At 37.4% G+C, this 21,725-nt stretch overlaps 1 protein-coding gene and 1 pseudogene across 5 annotated transcripts in view; both read right to left on the reverse strand.

Moving 5' to 3' along the window:
* COL14A1 (collagen type XIV alpha 1 chain) overlaps nt 1-21,725 on the reverse strand; it is a 245,740-nt gene that overhangs the window by 62,111 nt on the left and 161,904 nt on the right. For all 5 annotated transcript variants that reach the window (XM_045805730.2, XM_045805731.2, XM_045805732.2 and 2 more), the window contains 5 exons: nt 19,413-19,555; nt 16,518-16,627; nt 13,015-13,173; nt 4,688-4,765; nt 1,484-1,570 (listed from right to left, as the gene is read on the reverse strand). In XM_045805730.2, the coding sequence (XP_045661686.2) occupies nt 1,484-1,570; nt 4,688-4,765; nt 13,015-13,173; nt 16,518-16,627; nt 19,413-19,555 (577 nt within the window). The remainder of the gene's footprint in view (nt 1-1,483; nt 1,571-4,687; nt 4,766-13,014; nt 13,174-16,517; nt 16,628-19,412; nt 19,556-21,725) is intronic.
* LOC123797954 (large ribosomal subunit protein uL23 pseudogene) lies at nt 11,016-11,608 on the reverse strand (annotated as a pseudogene).

The following is a 21,725-nucleotide window of genomic DNA, read 5'->3' on the forward strand; positions in this document are numbered from 1 at the left end:
TTATATACATATTATCTTGTATATTCTCAGAATGTCAGAGAGGTGGGTGCTAGTTTATATATGAGGAAAGGGAGGCTCACAGTGGTTCAGAGACTTGCCTAGTCTTATGATTTAAATTTAATGCTTTTACCATCATTCCACATTGGCTTCTTTGGAATAAAGAGTTTTCTGTTCAAAAAAAAAAAAAAAAAGACTTGGGTTCTACATCTGCACTTGAAAGAATGTTCTATGTGCCAAAGGTAAGGGAGAAGCTGCTGGGATGTATTTCAGATACATTCAGTAGGTTCTCTTCCTTTTTGTTCAGCTCAGGAAATGTGGTACACAGATGAGGGAAAATTCTGGTGGGCGGCCCAAGCTGGAGTGAACCCTCACGCTGCCTGTGTGATCTGCTGCATGCATGTTGGCAGGCCCGCCTGCCTCCCGTCAGCCAGCGTGCAAGGGCTGGTGAGACATCAGAATATTCCTCCTACAAGGTCTGGATTTCTTTATTTGCTTGTGCTTCTCCTCCCTGTTTTTTCTGTCTTTCTGCCTCGATCCATTTACCAATTCCTAACCACAGACCAACTCTATCACCTTAAGGAAACACCCATAACCCCAGGTTAACAGGTCAGACAGAAAATGAGCACTTAAACCCATGAAATGGAAAGATTCATCACGTAAATTCAAAGAGCCAGGTAGTGCGTTTATATACATTTTTATATTTTACAAAAAATGTTTTCTTTCTCTCTCCCCCCTTCCCTCCTCCTCCTTCTCCCTTACCGCCCCCCCCCCCCCATCAGGCCAATCTCCCTCTCTCTCCATTTTTGCAGGAAGTTTCCAGCAGCAGTGGAGAACTTCATGTTCGGATAGGGTGAGTTCAAAATCCTCCCTTTACGTTTCAACTTTAGCACATACTAGTGAAGGGAGGTACGTAAACCTTACAGGGGAAGTAGAGGGCCAACGTTTGAGACATTCATATTGAACATCAACTACAGGGGGTTAAAGGGAAGATTTCGAAATACGTAACAATTTGAAAGACAGTATGGCCTGAGGTTCCAGAGCATCATATACAGGAGTCAGAGAGACGGGGATTTGAAGAGAAGCTGTGTTCTTTAGGCAAGTTGCTTTTTTTTTTTCTTTTAAGATTTTATTTATTTATTTGACAGAGAGATAGAGAAAGCCAGACAGCACAAGTGGGGTGGGGGGGGGTGCAGAGGGAGAGGGAGAAGCAGATTCCCTGGGGAGCAGGGAGCCCGATGTGGGGCTCGATGTGGGGCTCGATCCCAGGACCCTGGGTTCATGACCTGAGCCGAAGGCAGATGCTTAACTGACTGAGCCACCCAGGCGCCCCTCTTTAGGCAAGTTTCTTAACATCTGTGGGCTTCAGTTTGCTATAGGATTAAGTATGTGTTTAGTACAGTGGCAAGCGCATATTAGACACACAACAAATGACAGCTATGAATATTATTAAAGAACATTGAAATCTGAATGAGGCAAGACTTACTGGTGGGCCTGCTGGTCCCAGAGTCCCGGCATTGACTTCAGAACAGGAGCAGGAATGTGGTAGCTCTGGGCAGGTCTCCTCATCCCTCTGAAGAGGGGAAAAAATAGCGTAACTGTTAACAAGACAATCTGTATAAATGGCTTTATGGACTCAAAGAAAACACTTTGATTTAAGACACTTAAAAAAAAAAACCTTGCAAGTGAACATTGGTGTGGAAAGGCAAAGAATACTCTCTCCTGCCCACAAAATATTTTCCTTAAAGAAAAATGAATGAGTGTCTAGTGAGTCATTGAAAATCATCATCACCAAAGGACGCTGATAAAATGAGCTTGGGGATGCAGGTGAAGAAAGAAAGGCAGAAGTGGGTGTAAACGAGGTTCTGGCTCCTAATTCATTTGGTTCGAGTAGGAGTACTTTATGAACTAAAGGTCTTGAAAACTTTCTTCTTTCTAAAAAAAAAACCACTTCGGAACAGAACAACTGTATCTACACTAAAACACACAAAACAAAATCAAAACAGTGCTTAAACGCATCATCAAGTCCCTGCAACAACCTTCGTTATGACTCACGTTCTGTGGTTGAACACAAGGAGGCAACACAGCATCCATCTAGAGCTTTGGGATAGGAGCTCATTTTCCTTTTCTTGCACAATTTTGTTGCCACATGACATTACAAGATAGATTATGAACATCAGGCTGAACATCTCTGCACGAGTCCCTGGGGGACGAAGACCCACTAACAGCTACCACAGAGTTTGTGACGATCCCATTTGAAGTACCGGCCAAAAAGAAGTCTGCACCGGGATTAGAAATTGCAGAACTCCATAGGGTTCACCAATCTCATTGGACAGGGAGAAAATAAGCTTCACTATTTAAGACTCGGGGGGAAAGTGAAGCTGGAACTGAATGGAGCACGGATGATAATTAAACGATCAAGTGGAAAATAATCTCAGTCTCTGAAATGTTCACAATGGAAAAATGTTGAGCAAAGGGCCCATGTCTACTGTATATACTTTTCTTTAAATGTTGGACAATAGTCAAAGCTTTCAGCTCATTATAGGAAACCCCCCTGTTAACACATCTGGCCTGATACCTGGGCAGCTAGAGTGGAATACAAACTTGAGTATCTGGAAAGAGCCTCCGAATAAGGCTGATATCAGGCCTCCTGTGACCAGAGGCTCAATAACGGTTTTACCATTGCTGCCAACTGTATCTCCATCCAGGTCTTCCTACCATGGAATGGACATATCTTCAGTGATAAAAATAAGAAGACAAGCTCTCAGCAGGCCTGGGTCCTTCCTAGGAAAAGTGGTGATCACATTTTGCTCGATAGAGCGTGGGCTTCTGAATGTTTCTGCTTCCACATTCCAATCCATCTGGGCTTAAGCATAACACCACAGTGTCTCTGATTTAATTCTTTTTTTTTTTTAAGATTTTATTTATTTATTTGACAGACAGAGACAGCCAGCGAGAGAGGGAACACAAGCAGGGGGAGTGGGAGAGGAAGAAGCAGGCTCCCAGCAGAGGAGCCTGATGTGGGGCTCGATCCCAGAACGCCAGGATCACGCCCTAAGCGGAAGGCAGACGCTTAACGACTGAGCCACCCAGGCGCCCCTCTGATTTAATTCTTCATCAGAGTTTACTTGGAAATTAATTTTGATGAAGAAAGAGTAAGTTACAGTTAACTCTTGAACAACTTGGACTGTACTGGTCAGCTTACATGTGGACTTTTTTTTCCAATAAATGCAATCTAGCACTATAAATGTATTTTCTCTTCCTTATGATTTTCTTAACAAATCTTCTTTTCTTTAGACTTCTTTACTGTAAGAATATAGTATATAACACGTATTACATACGAAATATGTGTTAATCAACTGTTTATGTTATCAGTGAGGCTTCCTGTCAACAGTAGGTAAGTTTTGGGGGAGTCAAAAGTCATACACAGATTTTTGACTGAGTGGGAGGGAGGCTGGTGCCTCTAACTCCCACGTCGTTCAAGGGCCAACTGTATATCCTTCTCAAACAGAGTCACCATGTATTGAATGCCTGCAATAGATGATGTGATCTGGTGTAAGGTTAAAAAGGCAAATCTCTGAGCCTTTATGAAGGCTGCTCTGTGCCCATTCTCCAAGTTTAATTATTAAGACATGACTACTGTCCAACCATAACACGGTCATCCAATTCAGCTCACTGTCCCTAAGAATGATAAGATATGAATCTGTTTTTATATATACAGGTATGACCCCATGAATTATACTTGGTATTAATAATGATAAAAAGATCGATTTTCTCTGGGGATGCACTGTATAGTGACTAATATAACAAAATAAAAATTATTTTTAAAAAAAGATCGATTTTCTGGTAACATCACATAGTTTATACAGATTATGACTACAATTTCAGAACTGTGTGCCAAGATGCCCTGGGGCACCTCAACAAACTTATAAGGGCACCATGAATGTTTTAAAAACTCAAGAGAAATAGCAGTATTTGACACCCATTGGACTTCGTATGAACAACTAGTTCAAGGTAGCTCACAATCTTAACACTAGATATTGAAATACTTTTTTGATGATGTCATATACTTGCAAATTTGGGGTTCTGGCAGTTGCTATGACAGAAAGAAGCAAGTAACATGGAAAAAATCAATGTGGAAAAAGAAGTGAGGTGGTGACGTCCAATCAGATTCCAAGGTATGAAAATTATGTACTCCGCAATAGGCCCATCCATCCCATTCGTAAGTAATCTTGGTTATTTAGGAATAAAATAACAATCCCATTTTCTTCTTTCCATTCATGTGTATTATTTTTTCATATGGCTACTGCGTTTTTAGAGCATAAACACTTAAGATTTTTGGACCTAATGGATTCATATACGGAATTGTTTGGCATTTCTTTTGACCTAAGGGTACCATGAAAAAAATTATTGCAACACCAAAGGTTTCCTGAACCAGGAAGTTTGAGAACCTCTGGACTCTGTGTAGACGGCACCCCTTGGAGGTGTGCAGGTCCCGCCATGCACGTCAGTGTGTCTTGCTGATGTCAGACCCGCCTCCTTCTTAACCTCTTCTGATTTTCATTATCATCACAATGAATTAGCTTGTTATGAGTTTTATGAAATAGCATTTAATTTTCAGAGAAAATTAAATACAACTTTAGAACATTTCAATAAAGAACAGACCTACTAATAAAAGAAGAATTCTTACCAGGCCTGGAAGTTCACAGCATTTGTCGCTATTGGCCCAGGATGTGGAACAGATAATATCAAACATCTGTAACTGGAACTGCAATTTAAAACAAAATTGTCATTCAATAAAAAATAGATACACTCTGTCTATAATTATGATTTCATATCCTGTATCACATAATAGAACACTGATACATTTGTAACATAACTTTACCGTAAATAAATAGTCATTCTAACAATATCAAATTAATTTTGTTCCTCAGACACACAGTGATCTAAGATTTTGTCTAGTTACTCCATCCCGCCTCCAAACTCCTGGATTTATCCCAACTTTCCCTCTCATCTCTGCCTAAAGGCGCTTAGCACCTCTGTTGAAACTCGCCTCGTTCTGCAGTCGTGGTCATGACCAGTGTCTCCGTCACCCCACAACACCCCATGTATCTCTTTTCTGGCACATCTCCCACCGTACAGTGTGATTATTTATATTAGCTCCTCCATAGACTGTGAGCTCTTCAAGGGACAGAGAACCACTTCTTCATCTTTGTGTCCCCATCGTATGTGGGAGGTAGTAGGGATTCACAAAGTCTTGTCAAATTAATTCTGACTTCAATTGCTTGTGCATATATTCAACAAATTTTTCTTTAGTGTACAATGCAAGCGAGATACTACATTGACTTTTAAAATGTGAAAATGAACAAAACCAAAATCCTGCCTTCAGAGATCTTACCAGGAGTGAGAGGTAGGCACACGAATGTTGTTTACAACACTATAAGGGTCGTGACAAATTCACATATAGTATTGTGAGAATCCATGCTGAGTGTGTTTTCATCTAAGCCATTGATCATGCCATAAATATTTAGTCTTGTTCTACTCAGGTATGTTGGCAAAACTCAATGTACATCTTTAAATATACAGAAACATCATTATAATATTACTAAGGGCTAACATTACCTTCAGGACCCAACCATTTCTAATACTATATTTCTTCCAATATTATTTTCAAGTATTACAAGTGTCACCAATTACAGAGCTGCGAGAAGGAGAAGGAGGGAATCTTTTCTTTTTAAATCTACAACCTTCCTTCAGCAAGTGGTGTTTTTGGCAAGTGCTAGAAACTCTCTGGGTGCCTTATTTTCTCCCAAGAAATACTGTTCATCCCTGTGAGGGGTCCCGTGGATGAAAATGAGAATGCCCAAGTAGAAAGCATTACAAAATAGTTACTCACAATGCTGCAGCATCACAGATCCCTACTTTAAATGACAGTAAAGAGAATAAAATCAGGCTTCCCCTTTAATATGTAAGAACTGTGCTTTGCTGCAAACATCCTTCCCCAAGGAGTTTTGCAAGGTTAATAAAGTAAAGCTTAAATTTTGAAAGCAGATCCATGAATCAAGACATCACGGTTTTTTTGTTGGCTTTTTTCTATATACAACTATTGAGATGTTTGAAGAAATAATGTACATGGCTCACTGCTCTTTTTTCCTCCAGATTAAAGAAAAAATTCTCGATGGGTAGGATATCGGAGTCTGTGGAGGGCAACCATACAACAGAATAATGATCATTAAAAAAATTCAGTTTTTAAGGTTTTTGGACCAAGAAAAAATAGTTTTTTTCAAATTAAAACATTTTTAAGGAACGCAGATGCTGATTTTAATGAACACTAACAACAAAAGTATTTCAAGGACCATAGGTGTGAGGAGGCTATGGACCTAGACTGCCTGGGTGTAAGCCTCGAATCCTCCACTCACAAACTAAGTCAAGTCCAAGTTTTCTTCATCTGTAAAATTAGTATAATAACAGTAGCTAGCTCTTTAATAATAGCTATTCATTGGTGTAATAATAGGAGCTATAACAATAAAATGAATTAACGTACGGAAATACACATAAAGTGCCTAGAATATAGTTATTATAAATAGTAAGTATTATTATTTAAAGATTTTATTTATTTATTCATTTGAGAGAGAGGGAGTGAGCGGGGAGAGGAGCAGAGGGAGAGGGACAAGGAGACTCCATGCGGAGCATAGAACCCAACATGGGGCTCAATCTCACGACCCTGAGATCATGACCTGAGCCAAATCACGAGTTGGATGCTTCGCCAACTGAGCTACCCACGTGCCCCTAAATATTATTTTAATGGAGCATGTACAGCCCTGTCATTATTGAATTCTTTAAGATGCAGAAGAACATACTACAAGAGTAGAATCTAAATAAAAGTGATGTGTACTGAGGGCAGAAATATAACAGTAGTTTGTTTCCACAACAACCATATCTGTTTAATACTTTGGTTGAGAAAAATCTAAGCAAATAATAACAAGAGCAGTGGGCATTTGTTGAAAAACTACTATGTACCAGGCACTATCTTAAGGACTTTGCCTATACCATATAATCTTTAGATCACCACTAGGAGGTAGAGTAAGTAAGGCCAACCCCATTCTGCAGATCGGGACCTGGGAAGAAAGAGCCTAAGAAATGTAAGCACATGCTGAAAGTGGAGTTCTAGTTGGGATCTGAACAGCACATTTCATTTTCTTGTGGTTCATTTAGTAGTGAAAGGATCTTTGGTCTAATGTTTAAAATGCAGATACCCCAGCCTAAGTAACTTTACAATGCCATTTGTCTGGGGGCATTTATTAAATGGGGCCCATTATGACAGTATTAGATAGATTCAGTTCAATCTAAATCATTCATCCATTAAGAAATTCCCCATTTCTGAATAGAGCCCTCAGCGTAAAAGCATTTTATTGAATGGAAAGATGTATGTAAAGGAAAGGACTTTCATTAGCCTCAGTAAGGACCAGGCTTTCTTGAAGTTTTTCAAATAAACTCTCACCACCTAATCACTGTAACACTGTGATGTCTACATACACACCTTTGGCTAAACTTCTGTCCCATTGAGTTATTGGGATCCTTATGAGTTCATTTTATTTACTCAGGGGGTTGAACGCCTACTAAGTGCTGAATGAAGCCAATACTATCATTTGAGGAATGCTTGTGGGCTGTCTTTTCTTTTTCAAGTTTGATGAAGTCAGCAGGCTTTTGTGTGAGTGTATGTGAGTACAACAAATTTATTCATAATTGTTTTGCATTCGTAATAGCTTAGATTCCTCAGCCTTTAATTAGGGACTTCTTTCTGAGGATTGATTAAAAATCCCGCTGGCTTATATTCCAAAAACAATGACATACATATTTGTAGAGAAATTATGTAGGAAACAGTACAGACATGTCAAAAGACTTTATATTTGAGTGCCTGAAAATGCAAGATGATGCAGTTCAAAATGAACAAGAGTCAGCCTCTTTTTAATTTTTGTAACTTCTTTCCTTTCTAACTAACTGAACATTATAAAAAATATATGTGCAAAAAGAGAACAAGAGAAAAAGGGATGCGTAAGCTCCTATTTTCACCTTTTATAATACCTTCCAAGGGAATGCTTAACCAATTACAAAGGCTTGGTTTTCATTATTGGACATTTTGGTCCGGGTGTAACACAAAAGGCAAGTCATTTGGGGTGAAATGTTAGCATGAAAATAAGATTAAAATGTTTCTCATCAGTTGAGTCACTGTGATCTGTGAATGGGAATACAAATGTAGCCTGGCTCAACTTTCCAGTCATTACCACATTCTAGTTTCTGATTTTTCTCCAGCATAGCGTACACTAAGCTTGTAATTTGAAGTCAAGCTATACCTAAAATTATACAAATATTTAGAGAGATTTACATTGCACAGGAATACTGGAGTAAGACCACTGAGGACATTGGCCACCTTCTTCTTTAATTTGATATTTAACTTTTACTGACTCCATCTCAAAGCTAAGATTTATTAAGCATCTTACCCCGTTTACTTGCTCTCAATTTACTGAATTTAAGGGAAAGCATAATGGCACTCAATTCAATGAGGAGATGAAAATTAACAGCTGTTGTACCTATTGGTAGTCATTAAAATGTTTAGGTGTAGGCATACTTTGTGGGGAACACTTTGACTGCATTTACTTTCAAGGTCAGAGCTGAAATAATGGTGAGTCTCTGAACATGTCCGTGAACAGACAGGGCATATGCGCAGACCAAACTCCCTCCTCTGCTTTAAGTTCCTTAATGATCAGCTTGACCCAGTGGAAGAAAAGTTAGCATGGTAGGCAGGTATCCTTGTGCAAGTCAGATTCAGTCTCATATCTTACTTTCCACACTTTTTGAAAGGGGCACCTTCTCTAACTTCCTCAAGTCTCAGTTTCTGAATCTATAAAGTGGGGATAATCTAAGTATCTTTTCCCTGTGTTTATTAGAGGATTAAACAAGATAATCTCAGAAAAGCACACACTGCCTGGTCCATCATAGACATGCAATCAATATTAGCTACTTCTTTTCATTTTAAGGATTAAAATTCATAAATCATATGGAAACATGATCATTTTCTTATAGTTTAAAAACATTTGTTTCTACACTGTCATTGACTAGTCTGCTGTTGATTTCTACATAAAAGCTTTAACTCAGTAAATTATGTTATAAAAAACTCTGTAACATAACTTGTATTTGTCTTTATTTACATAGCAGAGGACTAAACAAAAGTCAATTGGATAATCATAAAAGTGTTAGATTTGAAAAGGGGGAAGAAAGACACTAAGAATATGATCACACGCCAGAAGCTCTAAATATTTCTAGGATCGTCTCTGGCAGCATTATAATTTCATCAGAAATCAGAAAAGAAAGAAGAAACTTCTTAGGAGACAGAAGAACAGAAAGGAGAAGCGCAGTCAGTTAAGTTTCTTCCCATGTGTGTTTTGACGGCTAAATTAAGCCAACTTCTTCGCTTAGTCCCACTAGGGACTTTCATTGTCTATAAAATCTCACATTACTGAACACGAGTTGTTTTTATTACAAATGTGAACAATTTCAATATAGTAGTTACTGTATCCCCAAATCCATTAATCTCTCCTCCACTCAACTTTGGTTTAAAATGAATTTATTTTTTTAAGGACTGAATATTTAGAGTTTTCCCCTCATCTAGCATTTTTTGAACCATTGCTGAATTTGCCAGGGAATGCTGACCTATAAACTACGAATCTTTTTTATATGATAATTACTCCTCCTGGAAGAGTCCAAAACTTGCACATTACATGTTCCCTTTTGCTGGGTATTGGGGTACAGATGTAAATTAAGATTATGTTAACAGTTTGTGCCTTCTAATTGAAAACTGAAGACTGAAGCTTCTCTCTTGCTTTGCACTGAAACAATTCATAACCCAAAAGAGCAAGGGAGGTTCCAATCACATTCTTGAGATCTAATCTAATATTATCCATTTCAACGTAATCAAATTCTTCAATAAGTGGGAAGACTGAAAATCTATTTAGCAATCCCTTGTAGACTTCTAGATTCTAACAAAAGCCACAACTTTTTTCTTAGTAGCCTTACAAAGAACTCTTTAATTATTGACTTCTATAAATTCCCCTTTGTCTACTACTGGCTGGAAGTTACCACAGAGTGTGCTCTGTTTAATTGCTTTTCTTTCATGCCTCAAAGTAAAGATTTATTACCGGTAGAATGAAAGCCTACGGGCACTTTTGCTTTCAAGAATAAATTCCATGATATTTAATTGGTCATATATTTGGAGTACCATTATTACATGGAGTATACTTTGAAATATAATTAATATAATTATAATTATAAAACTAATTTTAAAATACAAATTATTAATTAGGAGAAGGTAGGATATATATATAACTTGTCTATTATCAGTGCCACATATGGAATATAATATATACAAAACATTTTAAGAAAAGACATGATAAAATTCAAGTAGATGACATTCTATTTAATTTCTATCAAGTGTTTCTTGAGAACTTGACCTGTCCATCTGAATTTATTAGATACTGTGATGTGGGGTAGAAGGAGGTAGTTGTAAATGAAGACCATGACCTGGTTTCTATTTTAAGGGATTTATACTCTGGCAAGAGAGGGAAAGTGTAGATATATGGAAGAGCAAGAAAATAATAGATGGCTACAAATAATCAGGCGTTAAGCATTAGAGGTTTAGAAAAAGCGAGATGGAGAAGGTAATATTGACATCCTTCAGTAACAGCTGCTGTTCATTGAATGCTACTGTCAGGGATTTTATATGCATTATTTCTAAAAATAAAAAAAAATAATACTAAGTGATTTGGGCCCAGAATCTCAAACACCTAGAATTGTTTCCCTTTATTAAATTGGAGACTATTCATTCATCCATCCAAGCATCTATCTACATACATCCATTTATCCCTACAAGCTAATCCCTAGTTTGCTAATTATGGAGCCTTATAAATTATGGAGTGTGCTATCATAAAAGTCTCTTCTGCGAAGCAGAAGATGGTGTGTTTCTTAATCAGCATAAAATACAAAACATTAAGATTGACAACTCCTCAATATAATATAAATATTCTTTTTTATGGTGGAAAAAATTTATGTTTAGATTTAGCCACTGGACTCAGTTTAGTGATCCCAATTTCATCGGCAACATTCTAAGCACAATAGTCAGGAGCCAGTCAAACATATGCCTTCTTCTCTCCACTGGGCTTGATCAAGGCGCTGACCTTGGCCACGACCATGTCATAGAGCTTCTTCACAGCCTCTTTAATCTAGTACTTGTGGCCTTGACCCCTACAGTGAAGACAAGTGTGCTGTCTTCTATGTTCCTTATGGCTGACCTGGTAGTCAGAGGGAACTTGATGATGGCATAACAGTCAAGCTTGTTTCTCCTTGGGGAGCTCTTTCAAAGATATTTGGGCTACCTGAAGAAATGCAGCGCCTTGGGCCCTCAGAAGGTAGGTGACATGTGGATCTTTGGTGTGTGTGTCTCTGCATGTGTATGGATGCCTTTCAGCACCACTTTCTTGGCCTTCAAAGCTTTTGCTTTGGCTTTGGCTTTGGAAGAAGCAGGGGCTTCCTACTTCGCTTTTGGCACCATCCTCATGAAAGGGTTATAATGTAAACATTCTTAAAAGTCTCTTACCATAACTGAAAACAAGAGAGCCTTCCATAGCTTTTATATTCTCTCTTTCCAAACATCTAATCCATGGTTCTCCAAAGGTAAGTAGAAACAAAAGTACTTTTAAAAAATACATCAAAGCTAAGTATTAAACTAATTAGCATATATCTATCAAGGTCTGAAAGCTTGAATGTTCCCCTATGTACACAAAGACTTCCCTTGTATTGTTACCACAAAAGGAAATGCCACTAAATACTGAAATGTCCCAAAGTAATTCATTTTACCGTTCTGGGACTGTTTGCGGGTATATAAAGTGAATGGGTCATACTAGAATAGCGGAGTTAGAACTGTGCTCCTTGAAGTTCCCTTAGGACCTTTGGAGGGTGGGGTGACCTGCTACTCCATGTCCTCTCTCCCATTCAGTTAGCAAGGGTCTGTTTTAATCTTATTTATTTATTTGACATATACTAGAAGATTTCATTTGTACAAAGTGATCTTCAGCTTAAAAAGTCTCAGAACCACCAGGGCATTCTCCAGTTCCATATAGCTGGCTAGTTCTACAGATCTAGAAAGTGCAAGACAGTAATAGTGACTCATAATTAACCTGATGATTCTGTTACATAGAAATGTTCATTAAAATAGTTGGAATTATTTACAAGAATAAAATGCCCTTCAGGCTAATTGGTTCTAATTATGGAATGACTCAAATTAGAGAACATTGCTAATTAGCTGTGAACACATGGTGTTAAAACAAAAGCTTGTGTACACTATTCTTTTTTTGTGGGTAGTGAGAGAAAAGAATGCGATTTCTTTGCCAATTGGAAGTCCCCTAGTCTTAAATTCTATGTTATATGATGAAAAATACATTATCTTAGAATGATTTGTTACTTAAATAACTTATGATTAAAGGGTAGACTTCACATTAGCAATAACAAAAACCTAGTTTAAAAATGCCCAAATCTAACCCAAATGAGAAACTTACATAAATGTCCTGTGTATACTATGTATAATAGTCACATAGTTTGCATGAATTTATATTTGCTTATTTAGAGTTCTGATTTACAGTTTTGATTCTCATTAACAAACCTTTTATGCCATAAACCATTTGATAAGTATTTTACTATTTGCATTTTTAAATGCCTTTAGAAAACAAACTAGCCTAATTCCCAGAGCGTTCTTATTACAATATAGCAGAAGTATACTGCCAAGAACTTTGAATGTGTATTTTATTTCATTTAAAGAGGCTGTTATTTATCCATTTATCCAGCCAGCCAGCCAGTCTCATCCAACCATTCACCCATCTCTCCATCCATTCCCTTACTAAATTTTTCCCCTGGAAAACCCTTTCTTTCCTATAATAACAACACAGCTTCTCTTGTTTATCCACTTACTGGTGCAGAGTTTCCATTTGGTCCCCTTGATCTGACCATTCTCCCCAGGACTTCAACACCATCCGACGTGATATTAGCTGAGGCATTTACTGCCTTCTCGGCCACGTGCTTGCAGTCAATAATCACTTGGACCAAAGTCTTGCTGACAACAATGTGCATCTGGGTAATAGTAAAGATGTTGAGATGTTTTAGGAGGTAGGAAGTAGGAAGAACTATCAAACTTCTGTAATTGTATGACTTATCACTAAAAAGCAGGAAAGAGAAGGAATTCTGTCACTAAGCATTTTCCTAGAAGAGACAGGCTCTGCGTTCACCACTCCCATGATTGTCTCCCATTCAGGTTGCACTTTTTTTTTACTTAATTAATACTTTCTTTAAAACGACTTTGAAAGGAGTCAAAATCCAGCCTTCATCTAAAGCAGCAACATCCTGAAATGCCAGGGTTCGTGCACTGCTTATGTCTTTTTGGAGTGCACATGAAGATGAACATGAAAATATTAAAATGAAAAACGCTAATTGATTTACCAGCAAAAGTTTTCTATGGTACTACCAGTTGTCGGCAAACTATGTTTTGATAATACTTAATTTAAGATGAAGAGAGGAGATCTAGAATCTGAAAGGGATGGAGGAACGCCTTCTGGTGACTCCAGGAGCGAAAGAAATAAAGCTCTTTGGCTTCATGTGTGGTACAGTTTTCTCAAAATGAAATTTCTAGAATCTGCATGTCTATGGTAATATATTCAGGAGTCTATACATTCTTTGTGAGGGTTTGTAAAAATGTGCGTTATCCTGGAGGTGAGAGTCAAAGGTAAGTGTATTCTAAATGAATCCCATTGTAAGCAAGTTCGGCCATGAAATTTCAGTGCTTATAATACATTTCAATTTATGATGGTGTTTGCCTCATGAGTATTTCTTATTTGTGGAAGGCTACTTTTTTAGTGAGCTTAAAGAGTGGAATTAATAGGCAAATAATGATTTCACATTAAGTGAAAGCCAAAAAGAGTTACAAATAGCTACGTAAGGGAAGGTATGCTAGTTCAAAGAAAAAAAAGTACGAGGCAATAATTATGGGAGTTAGAGCAGCTAGTACTGTATTTGTATTGAGAGCAGAGGTCGAGTATCGATGAAACATCATCTTTCATATTAAAATAGTGTTACTTTTAACTTTATTGTTTTTTTAAGATTTATTTATTTTAGAGAAAGAGAGAGTGCATGAGCAGGGGGAGGGGCAGAGGGAGAGAGAGTGGGATAGCAGACTCCCCGCTGAGCAGGGAGCTGGCTGTGGGGCTGGACCTGAGATCATGACCTGAGCTGAAACCAAGAGTCAGATGCTTAACCGAATGAGCCACCCAGGTGCCCCATTAACTTTATTGGTTTTATTCAACCTTTATTTTTGTTTCATAGTTGCATAGGAACTGAAAGCATAAGGATGTATATCAATTTTTATTTAATCTTTTATTTATGTTAAATCATGATAAAAATAATTTAAGTCAACGGTACAAGCTCTTGAGAAACCTTTTTCCTGCGAAGAGGAGTTAAACCGCTATTCAACTGGAGAAACACCACTGGAGTAAATCCCCACATTACTTCCTTCCTACTAACATCTCTCTTAGGATCATTTAGAAGGATTTAATTTGACTCTTGTATGTTTTTGAAACTTGGAATACTTTCCATTATTACAAATTACAGAAATATTCATGCTGGGTGCTAGACAACCTCCTATATAATATTCATGCTTTAAGAACCATTAACTTGTGGGAAGATTATTCAGTTTTTTTTTAAACAACTTTTGCTTTACAACAGGAGACACTGAAAACTTTTCAAAAATATTTTGCTTCTTTAATTGCATTTAAGGATCTGTTTATGTAATTACCAACTTTTTGAAAGAACTTGAGGCCACACTTCATATCCAAAGTGTAGATATTAAAGCCAATTGAAAAACAAGAAATTAAGGTATTCAATTAAATACAATTCTATGAGCAAATCAAATTTGATCTCAACATATTGAATTTGCATCAAGATTTTCGATTCATAGATCTATTAATGGAGTAGTTGACTACATGATAAGCCTTTTCTTTTTGGTTTGTTTGGCTGTTTGGCTTTATTAACAATACTGAAAAGAGTAGAGGAAGGCTTTTTTTAAGTAACTTTAAAAAACTGGAGGTTTTCTTTATAAATTTAAAACCAGTTTTTTAATTACCCTGACTTATAAGGTCTGTAAGATCTTCTCATAAGGTGAGTAAAGGTTAACATTCACCTAAGACTCATAAATGATTCTTTGGAATGAGAATTACAAGTTCATGTTATGATGGCAATGTGTTTTTAACACTTATGAAATCTCACATCTGCCTCATAATTTTTCTTGACTACTTTGCAATAGACTCTGCTTAACCAAGAAAGAATTGTTTCAAGACAAGAGGAATTTGGTGAGTAAATGACAATATCTCCACAAAGAGATGCTAAAAGGACTATTTTGAACCATGAACTAATAAATCTCTGAGTGGATCTTGTGGTTTTAAGATAATATACTTCTGGTTGTACAGTCCTATTAAACAACAACAAAATTTTGTATGTAAATTTTTTTGCGCAAAAAGGACTAAGAATCTTGGTATATAGTTGTTCTTATGCAGGTAGGGTATTCAAAACCCCAGAAAGTAACAACCATGTGTAAATTAGATGGACTTGACTATGTTCTAGGTCAGGAGGCAGGAGCAGAGATGAAGACTGCTCTGCAACATCCCTTCCTTCACTCAACACTCGGATGGGAGGGTGAAGAGGCAAGGTTACTTGCAGCACCATGTATAAATGCTCTGCTCTACCTGTAGCCTTGGCAGGTTGCATCCTTAACAGCCCAGAGATCAACAGGATCATTTGCAAAACACAAAGGAAATAAGAAGAAATGTTGGAAGAAAGCATGGCTACTTGAGTGATCACAAAAATTGTTTCAGAGATTATGAAGTCATAAGGAACAGAGTTCTATCACATAAAAACCACAGTCAGATTTTACAAAATTCCTCCTCAGAATAACTTTTATAATGGTAGTGATGGGTTGTCTGTATATATATAAATATATCAGTACAAACTATCTTCTACAAACTAACATGAATTGGCTGATTGTGCTTTCATGTGCAGTGGTGGCTGGGTAGACCAGCAATCTTTTCCACATCACACATAATGTAGCCAATTAACAACTGTCCTCTTAGTAATGCAGTATCATCTATTACACTGTTACTCAAAGTGTGAACCTGGACCACTTCTATCAACATCTCTTAGGATACCTGGTAAAAATGCACACTTCACTGTTGCATTTAGAACTACCAAATTGGAAGAAGCCCACACATAATTCTTACTCCAATTGAAATATGAAATCCAAAGCTCTATGGGATTTATTTTACACTTCTCTGTTGCTTGGCCCATAGCAAATAGAATAAAGAATGTATGTCTCTGTTGCTTTGCATATAGCAAATAGAGTAAAGAATATATGTAGATAAGGCATTACTCACCTTGTGAAAGCTACCATGGAAAATTTTCCTAATTTCTGGTCCTTCAAAAGTAACCGTTTGAAAATCCCCACTGTAGTCATAGTTGAAATATGTTAAGGTTTTACCACCATCTAATCAAAGAAAAATAGAAACAGTTTAGTATTATAATGGGTAAATAATCTTTATGAAATTCAATTGAAGACAGAATAATGCATCCTTTGTTTTGAGGCTGTGTTTAGAACAAAATGATGAGTAAGTAAGGAAATGATCTATAGTCCTTGGGTTGCCCCAGGCTTTCAGCTGGCCAATTAACTGACTTAACCATGTAGTGATGATAGTGAAGTAAGGACCCCTACATATACTCTTCCTCTGTACTTGCTTGCCTATACTCTCATCCCCAACGCCCTCCTTGGAGATGGTTGTCTAAAGTTGGGAGTAAAAGCAGAAAAAAAAAAAAAAAGGGGAGAATAAAGTTAATCATATCTTAAGACCTAGAAACCAAACCTTTGCTTTTTTAACCCCCTGGAGCAACCAGCTTTTCCAGGACATGCAATTATACCACCCCCAAAGTGATATTCCAATACGTCTTTTATTATAAACAAACTAAATCCACAAACAAACTAAATCTTCCTAATCTTCAGGACAAGGAATTACAAAAAAGAAAAAAAGGAATATTTTTTCACTAACTAATTCCTAGGTTACAATTTAATTATTCACTGTGATTTCAAAGGGAATAAGTTAGTCCTTTTTTAAAAAAAGATTTTATTTATTTATTCATTTTAGAGAGAGAGAGAGAGAGAACGCGTGAGAGTGTGATGGGGGGAGGGGCAGAGGGAGAGACAAAGAAGCAGACTCCTTGCTGAGCATGGAGCCTGATGTGGGGCTCCATCCCAGGACCCCGAGATCATGACCTAAGCCAAAACCAAGAGTCAGATGCTTAACCAACTGAGCCACCCAGGTGCTCTGGGAACAAGCTAGTCTTAATCATTTTCTTTGTTTTCAAGTCCCATGTGAATATAGAGTTAATTATTTATACCCTTTTAATCTACAGCTTTCCCTTAGTTTCAGTATGTATACAAAACGCTTTCACGATATCATATTTAGTTATTGTTTCATTTCCATGTATTGAAAAGTCCTTTTACAAATACTAGTTGGAGATAAGCTTAAACTCATTCCTTATCCAAATATGTGAGTTAGCACCTAACAAAAGCCACCAGATTTTGGTTCCTAGCTTGATTGGAATCCTAAACAAAGAAGATATATAGAAAAGTTAGTGACATTAACTGAAAACTTGATGATCCTCTTAAATGATCATCATATGTGACATCCAAGAGCATGTGATTGAGAAGCTTCCTTCACTGGTTCCCTCATCTTTCCAACCTCCAAACAATGGAATGTCCTCCTCGGACCTATTTTCTTCTCTTTCCAGATTCAATCCCTAGATGATCTCACACAGTATCATGGCTTATATACCACACATATACAACTTGCAAATTTATATCCCCATCCCAGAATTCTTCCCAAAATATGCTGCTGCAAATCTGGCATTTTTTCTGGGATATGAAATAGGCATTGTGATATTGCAATTTATAAGAAATATATATTTGGTCATTCAAATATATATGAAACATATGTATTTGGTCCTGGTCCATGGTTCCTGGCTCACAGCTCCAAAAACCTTTGGAATTTTCTGTGATAAGAGCTATAAAGATGTTTTTTTGTTATGTTAATAAGGTAACTTTCAGAAAGCTCTTATGTAACCTAAGGATGGAGGGCTGGTTGCCAAGGGAACCAACCCTGTGATTAGGGGGTTGGAACTTTCAATCCCACTTCTTCCCCCCACCTCTAGGGAGTGGAGAGTAGCTAGAGATTGAGTTCAGTTGCCAATGGCCAATAATTTAATGAATCATGCCTATTTAATGAAGCCTCAATAAAAAGTCAAAGGATGGGGTTCAGAGAGCTTTTGGGTTGCTGAATACATGGAGACAAGGGAGGGTGGCTTGCCTGGAGAGGCATGGACCCTCTATGCCTCTTCCCACATACCTTGCCTTATACATCTCTTCTAGCTGGCTACTCCTGTTATATCCTTTTATAATAAAGCAGTAATCTCGTGAGCAAAATGTTTCTCTAAGTTCTGTGAGCCAACTCTCTCCCCTCCTCATATTCCCCAACACACACGTTGGAATTGGGTCAAGGAACTCAAAAGACAAATCTTATACTTATCATATCCATGTGCAAAAAATGATTCTGGTTCCTGCCCTCCCAGTGACCCTCCAGACTCCTCCTGTCATCAACTTTGCTCTTCCTGAAATCTTTACTACCCCAGTAATTGTCTCTTTCTGCCTTGCCCACTGTGGAATCCCAGGTCCTAGTGCTGGCACACAGTAGAAACTCAGCAAATATGTGCTGAAGAATGAGTGGAAGAATGAATGAAACAACTGTTACATCATTTATTGCTAGTATTTACTCATGGCTTAAGATAAATGAGTTACTCTACAATATATAGTTGACCCTTGAACAATGCGGGGATTAAGGGCACCAACACCCCAAGTAGTTGAAAATCCACATGTAACTTCTGACTCCCGAAATCTTTATTAATAACCTATTGTTGACCAGAAGCCTTACTTATAACATAAGCAGTTGATCAACATATATTCTGTATATTGTATATATTACGTATTATATTCCTACAATAAAGTAGGCTAGAGAAAATAAAATGTTATTAAGAAAATTATAAGGAAAATACATTTACAATATTTTACCACATTTATCAAAAAAATATCCTTGTAGAAGTGGACTCATGCATATCAAACCCATGCTGTTCAAGGGTCTAGTGTACACAAGCCAGGCAAGATGGCATCCGTACATATACTTACTCATACATGTGTGTGCAAATATATAAGTAAATATACTTACTATCTAAAATGACTCCAACTAATGGGTCAGAATTTTTATTTAAAATCTCCCAAAGAGCAAATGGCTCCTCTGGAGTGTCAGGAAGAATCCGGAATAGAAAACTCATTGTGTAGTCAGAGGGCAATCCTTCTGGATGCAAATATCTGAAAAATGGAAAAAAAATGGAACGAAAATAATATTTCATTGCATCCCTTTCAAAACATTATTTATCTCATTATAAAAGCAAATACACTTTAATTACAAAATTTGAAAAACAGAAAAAAAAAATAACAGGACTATCCCATCCAGAGGTGACCACTGTTTTGATGTGGTACATTTCCCTCCAGTTTTTAAAGAATGTCTGTAAGTATTTCTCCAATTTATATAATGCTGCCCCTTTTCTTAGCACTATTTACTACACAGTTTATATTTCCTCAAATATTTTTTAAAAGTATGATATTTAATGTTTGCATGATCTTTTCTTATCTGGCTACTGCATAGTTTGTCTAACCAGTCACTTCTTCTCAAACATTTAAGCCATTTCACAAGTTTTGGTATTATAAATAATGCTTCTCTAAAGTCTTTTTATAAAACTTAAGACATTGTCACTTTCTACTATAGGTTATAGTTAGTTGCATTCCTGTCCATGCTTCGTGCTGGGATGCACCATCTAGACCTTCAAGAGTTAAGAATATATTACTCCTGCTGCTGGGAGTGAGGTCTGTAGACAGCTCACAAATCCCAACTCCCTTCAGAGACCACCTCAGCAGAAGGAAGGGCTCTCCCAAAGTCATGCCAACTTTTTTATGGCACCCGTTTTCAATGACTGGTCTTTGAGGGCATATGAGGACAGAGCCTCTCATTCCAGTGGAGGTAGCACCATTTTCAGAACTCCTGTATGTGGGCCACCTGAGACTTTCAGTGAGATTGTCTCATGGCTTGATTCTTCTCTTTCATCTCATCTCAACTCCTTCTGTTCCCTTCCATGAGAGCACATCCACATCGGTTTCCTTGAACACTCATCTCCACCTCCGGATCTGCCTCTGGGGAACCGAGCCTGCTATACCAACTTATCTCTCTCTAACAATTAAGTGGATCACTTATGTACTTTTAAATTGTTCCCCGAAGCAACAAATATAGTCCTTTACATATATAGGAGCCCTATAATAGTTATTAAGTGGATAAATTTGTGAACATGGCAATTTAGTATGAATTTGAAAATGAAAGTTTGATTTGCATAGATAAAAATATTTCATTCATTTTGTTTATATATTAGTTCATTCATTCATTTGTTCATTCAACAAATATTTATTGTGTGCCTACTATGTGCCAGACATTGTACCAGGCACTTAAGATACATCAATGAATAAAACCAACAATGTTCCTATCCTTGTAGAAGCACTTAAATTCTAGCAGGGTGAATTATATAGTGTATTAGAAGGTAAACATGCCATAAAAAAACCCCACAAGAAAAATAGAGCAGTTTAATGGGGATTGGGAATGCTAGAATGTATTGTTTTGCAGTGTTAATTGAAGTCATCACCACTGGCTTCACTTAGAAGTCTCCTTGAGAAGGTTACATTTGAGCAAAGGTTCATTGAGAAGGTTACATTCGAAGAAAACCTCAAAAGAGACAAAGCCATCCAGCTCGTACAAAGACACCAAAATGGAGTGCGCCTGGTATGTCTGGAGAATGGACTGAAGGAGACAAAAGATGAAGTCAAAGGGGTAATAGGTACCCAGATAATGTAGAGCCTATGGGCCATTCAAGAGTTTTGACTTTTAATGCAAGGGGAATGGAGAATCATTGTCAGATTTTGGAGTGACATGATTTACATTTTAAAAGAATCATCTAACTGTAACTTGGAGAATAGACTCTGGGAAGGCAAGGGTCTGAGCAGGAAAACCAATTAGAAGCCTGCTGCAATGAGCTTGGGAAGAGATGACAGCGCCCCATATGGGGTTAAGGCAGTGGAGATGGTGAGAAGGCACAGACAACTGTACTCCTTGGTAGAATGGATGTGGGACATGAAAGAAAGAACCCAATTTTTTTGCCTGAGAAACTAGTTAGATGTAGTTGTCAGTAAGATGGAAAAGGTTGTAAGTGAAGCTGGTTCTGGAGCGAAGGTCAGCATGGTCTTGAACATGCAAAGTTTCAAATGCCCATTTAGATATCCAAGCAAGATGTCTAGTATGCAATTAGATATGCTAGTCTAAATATGGGGAAATGGGTCTGGACTGGAAATATAAATTTAGGAGTCATTGGCTTATAGACAATGCTGAATACTATTCAAATGATCACCAAGGAGTAGATATAGACAGAGAAGACAAGAA

The sequence above is a fragment of the Ursus americanus genome, chromosome 9, assembly GCF_024610735.1.
Source record: "Ursus americanus isolate L20-20 chromosome 9, mUrsAme1.1.p, whole genome shotgun sequence".
NCBI lineage: Eukaryota > Metazoa > Chordata > Mammalia > Carnivora > Ursidae > Ursus > Ursus americanus.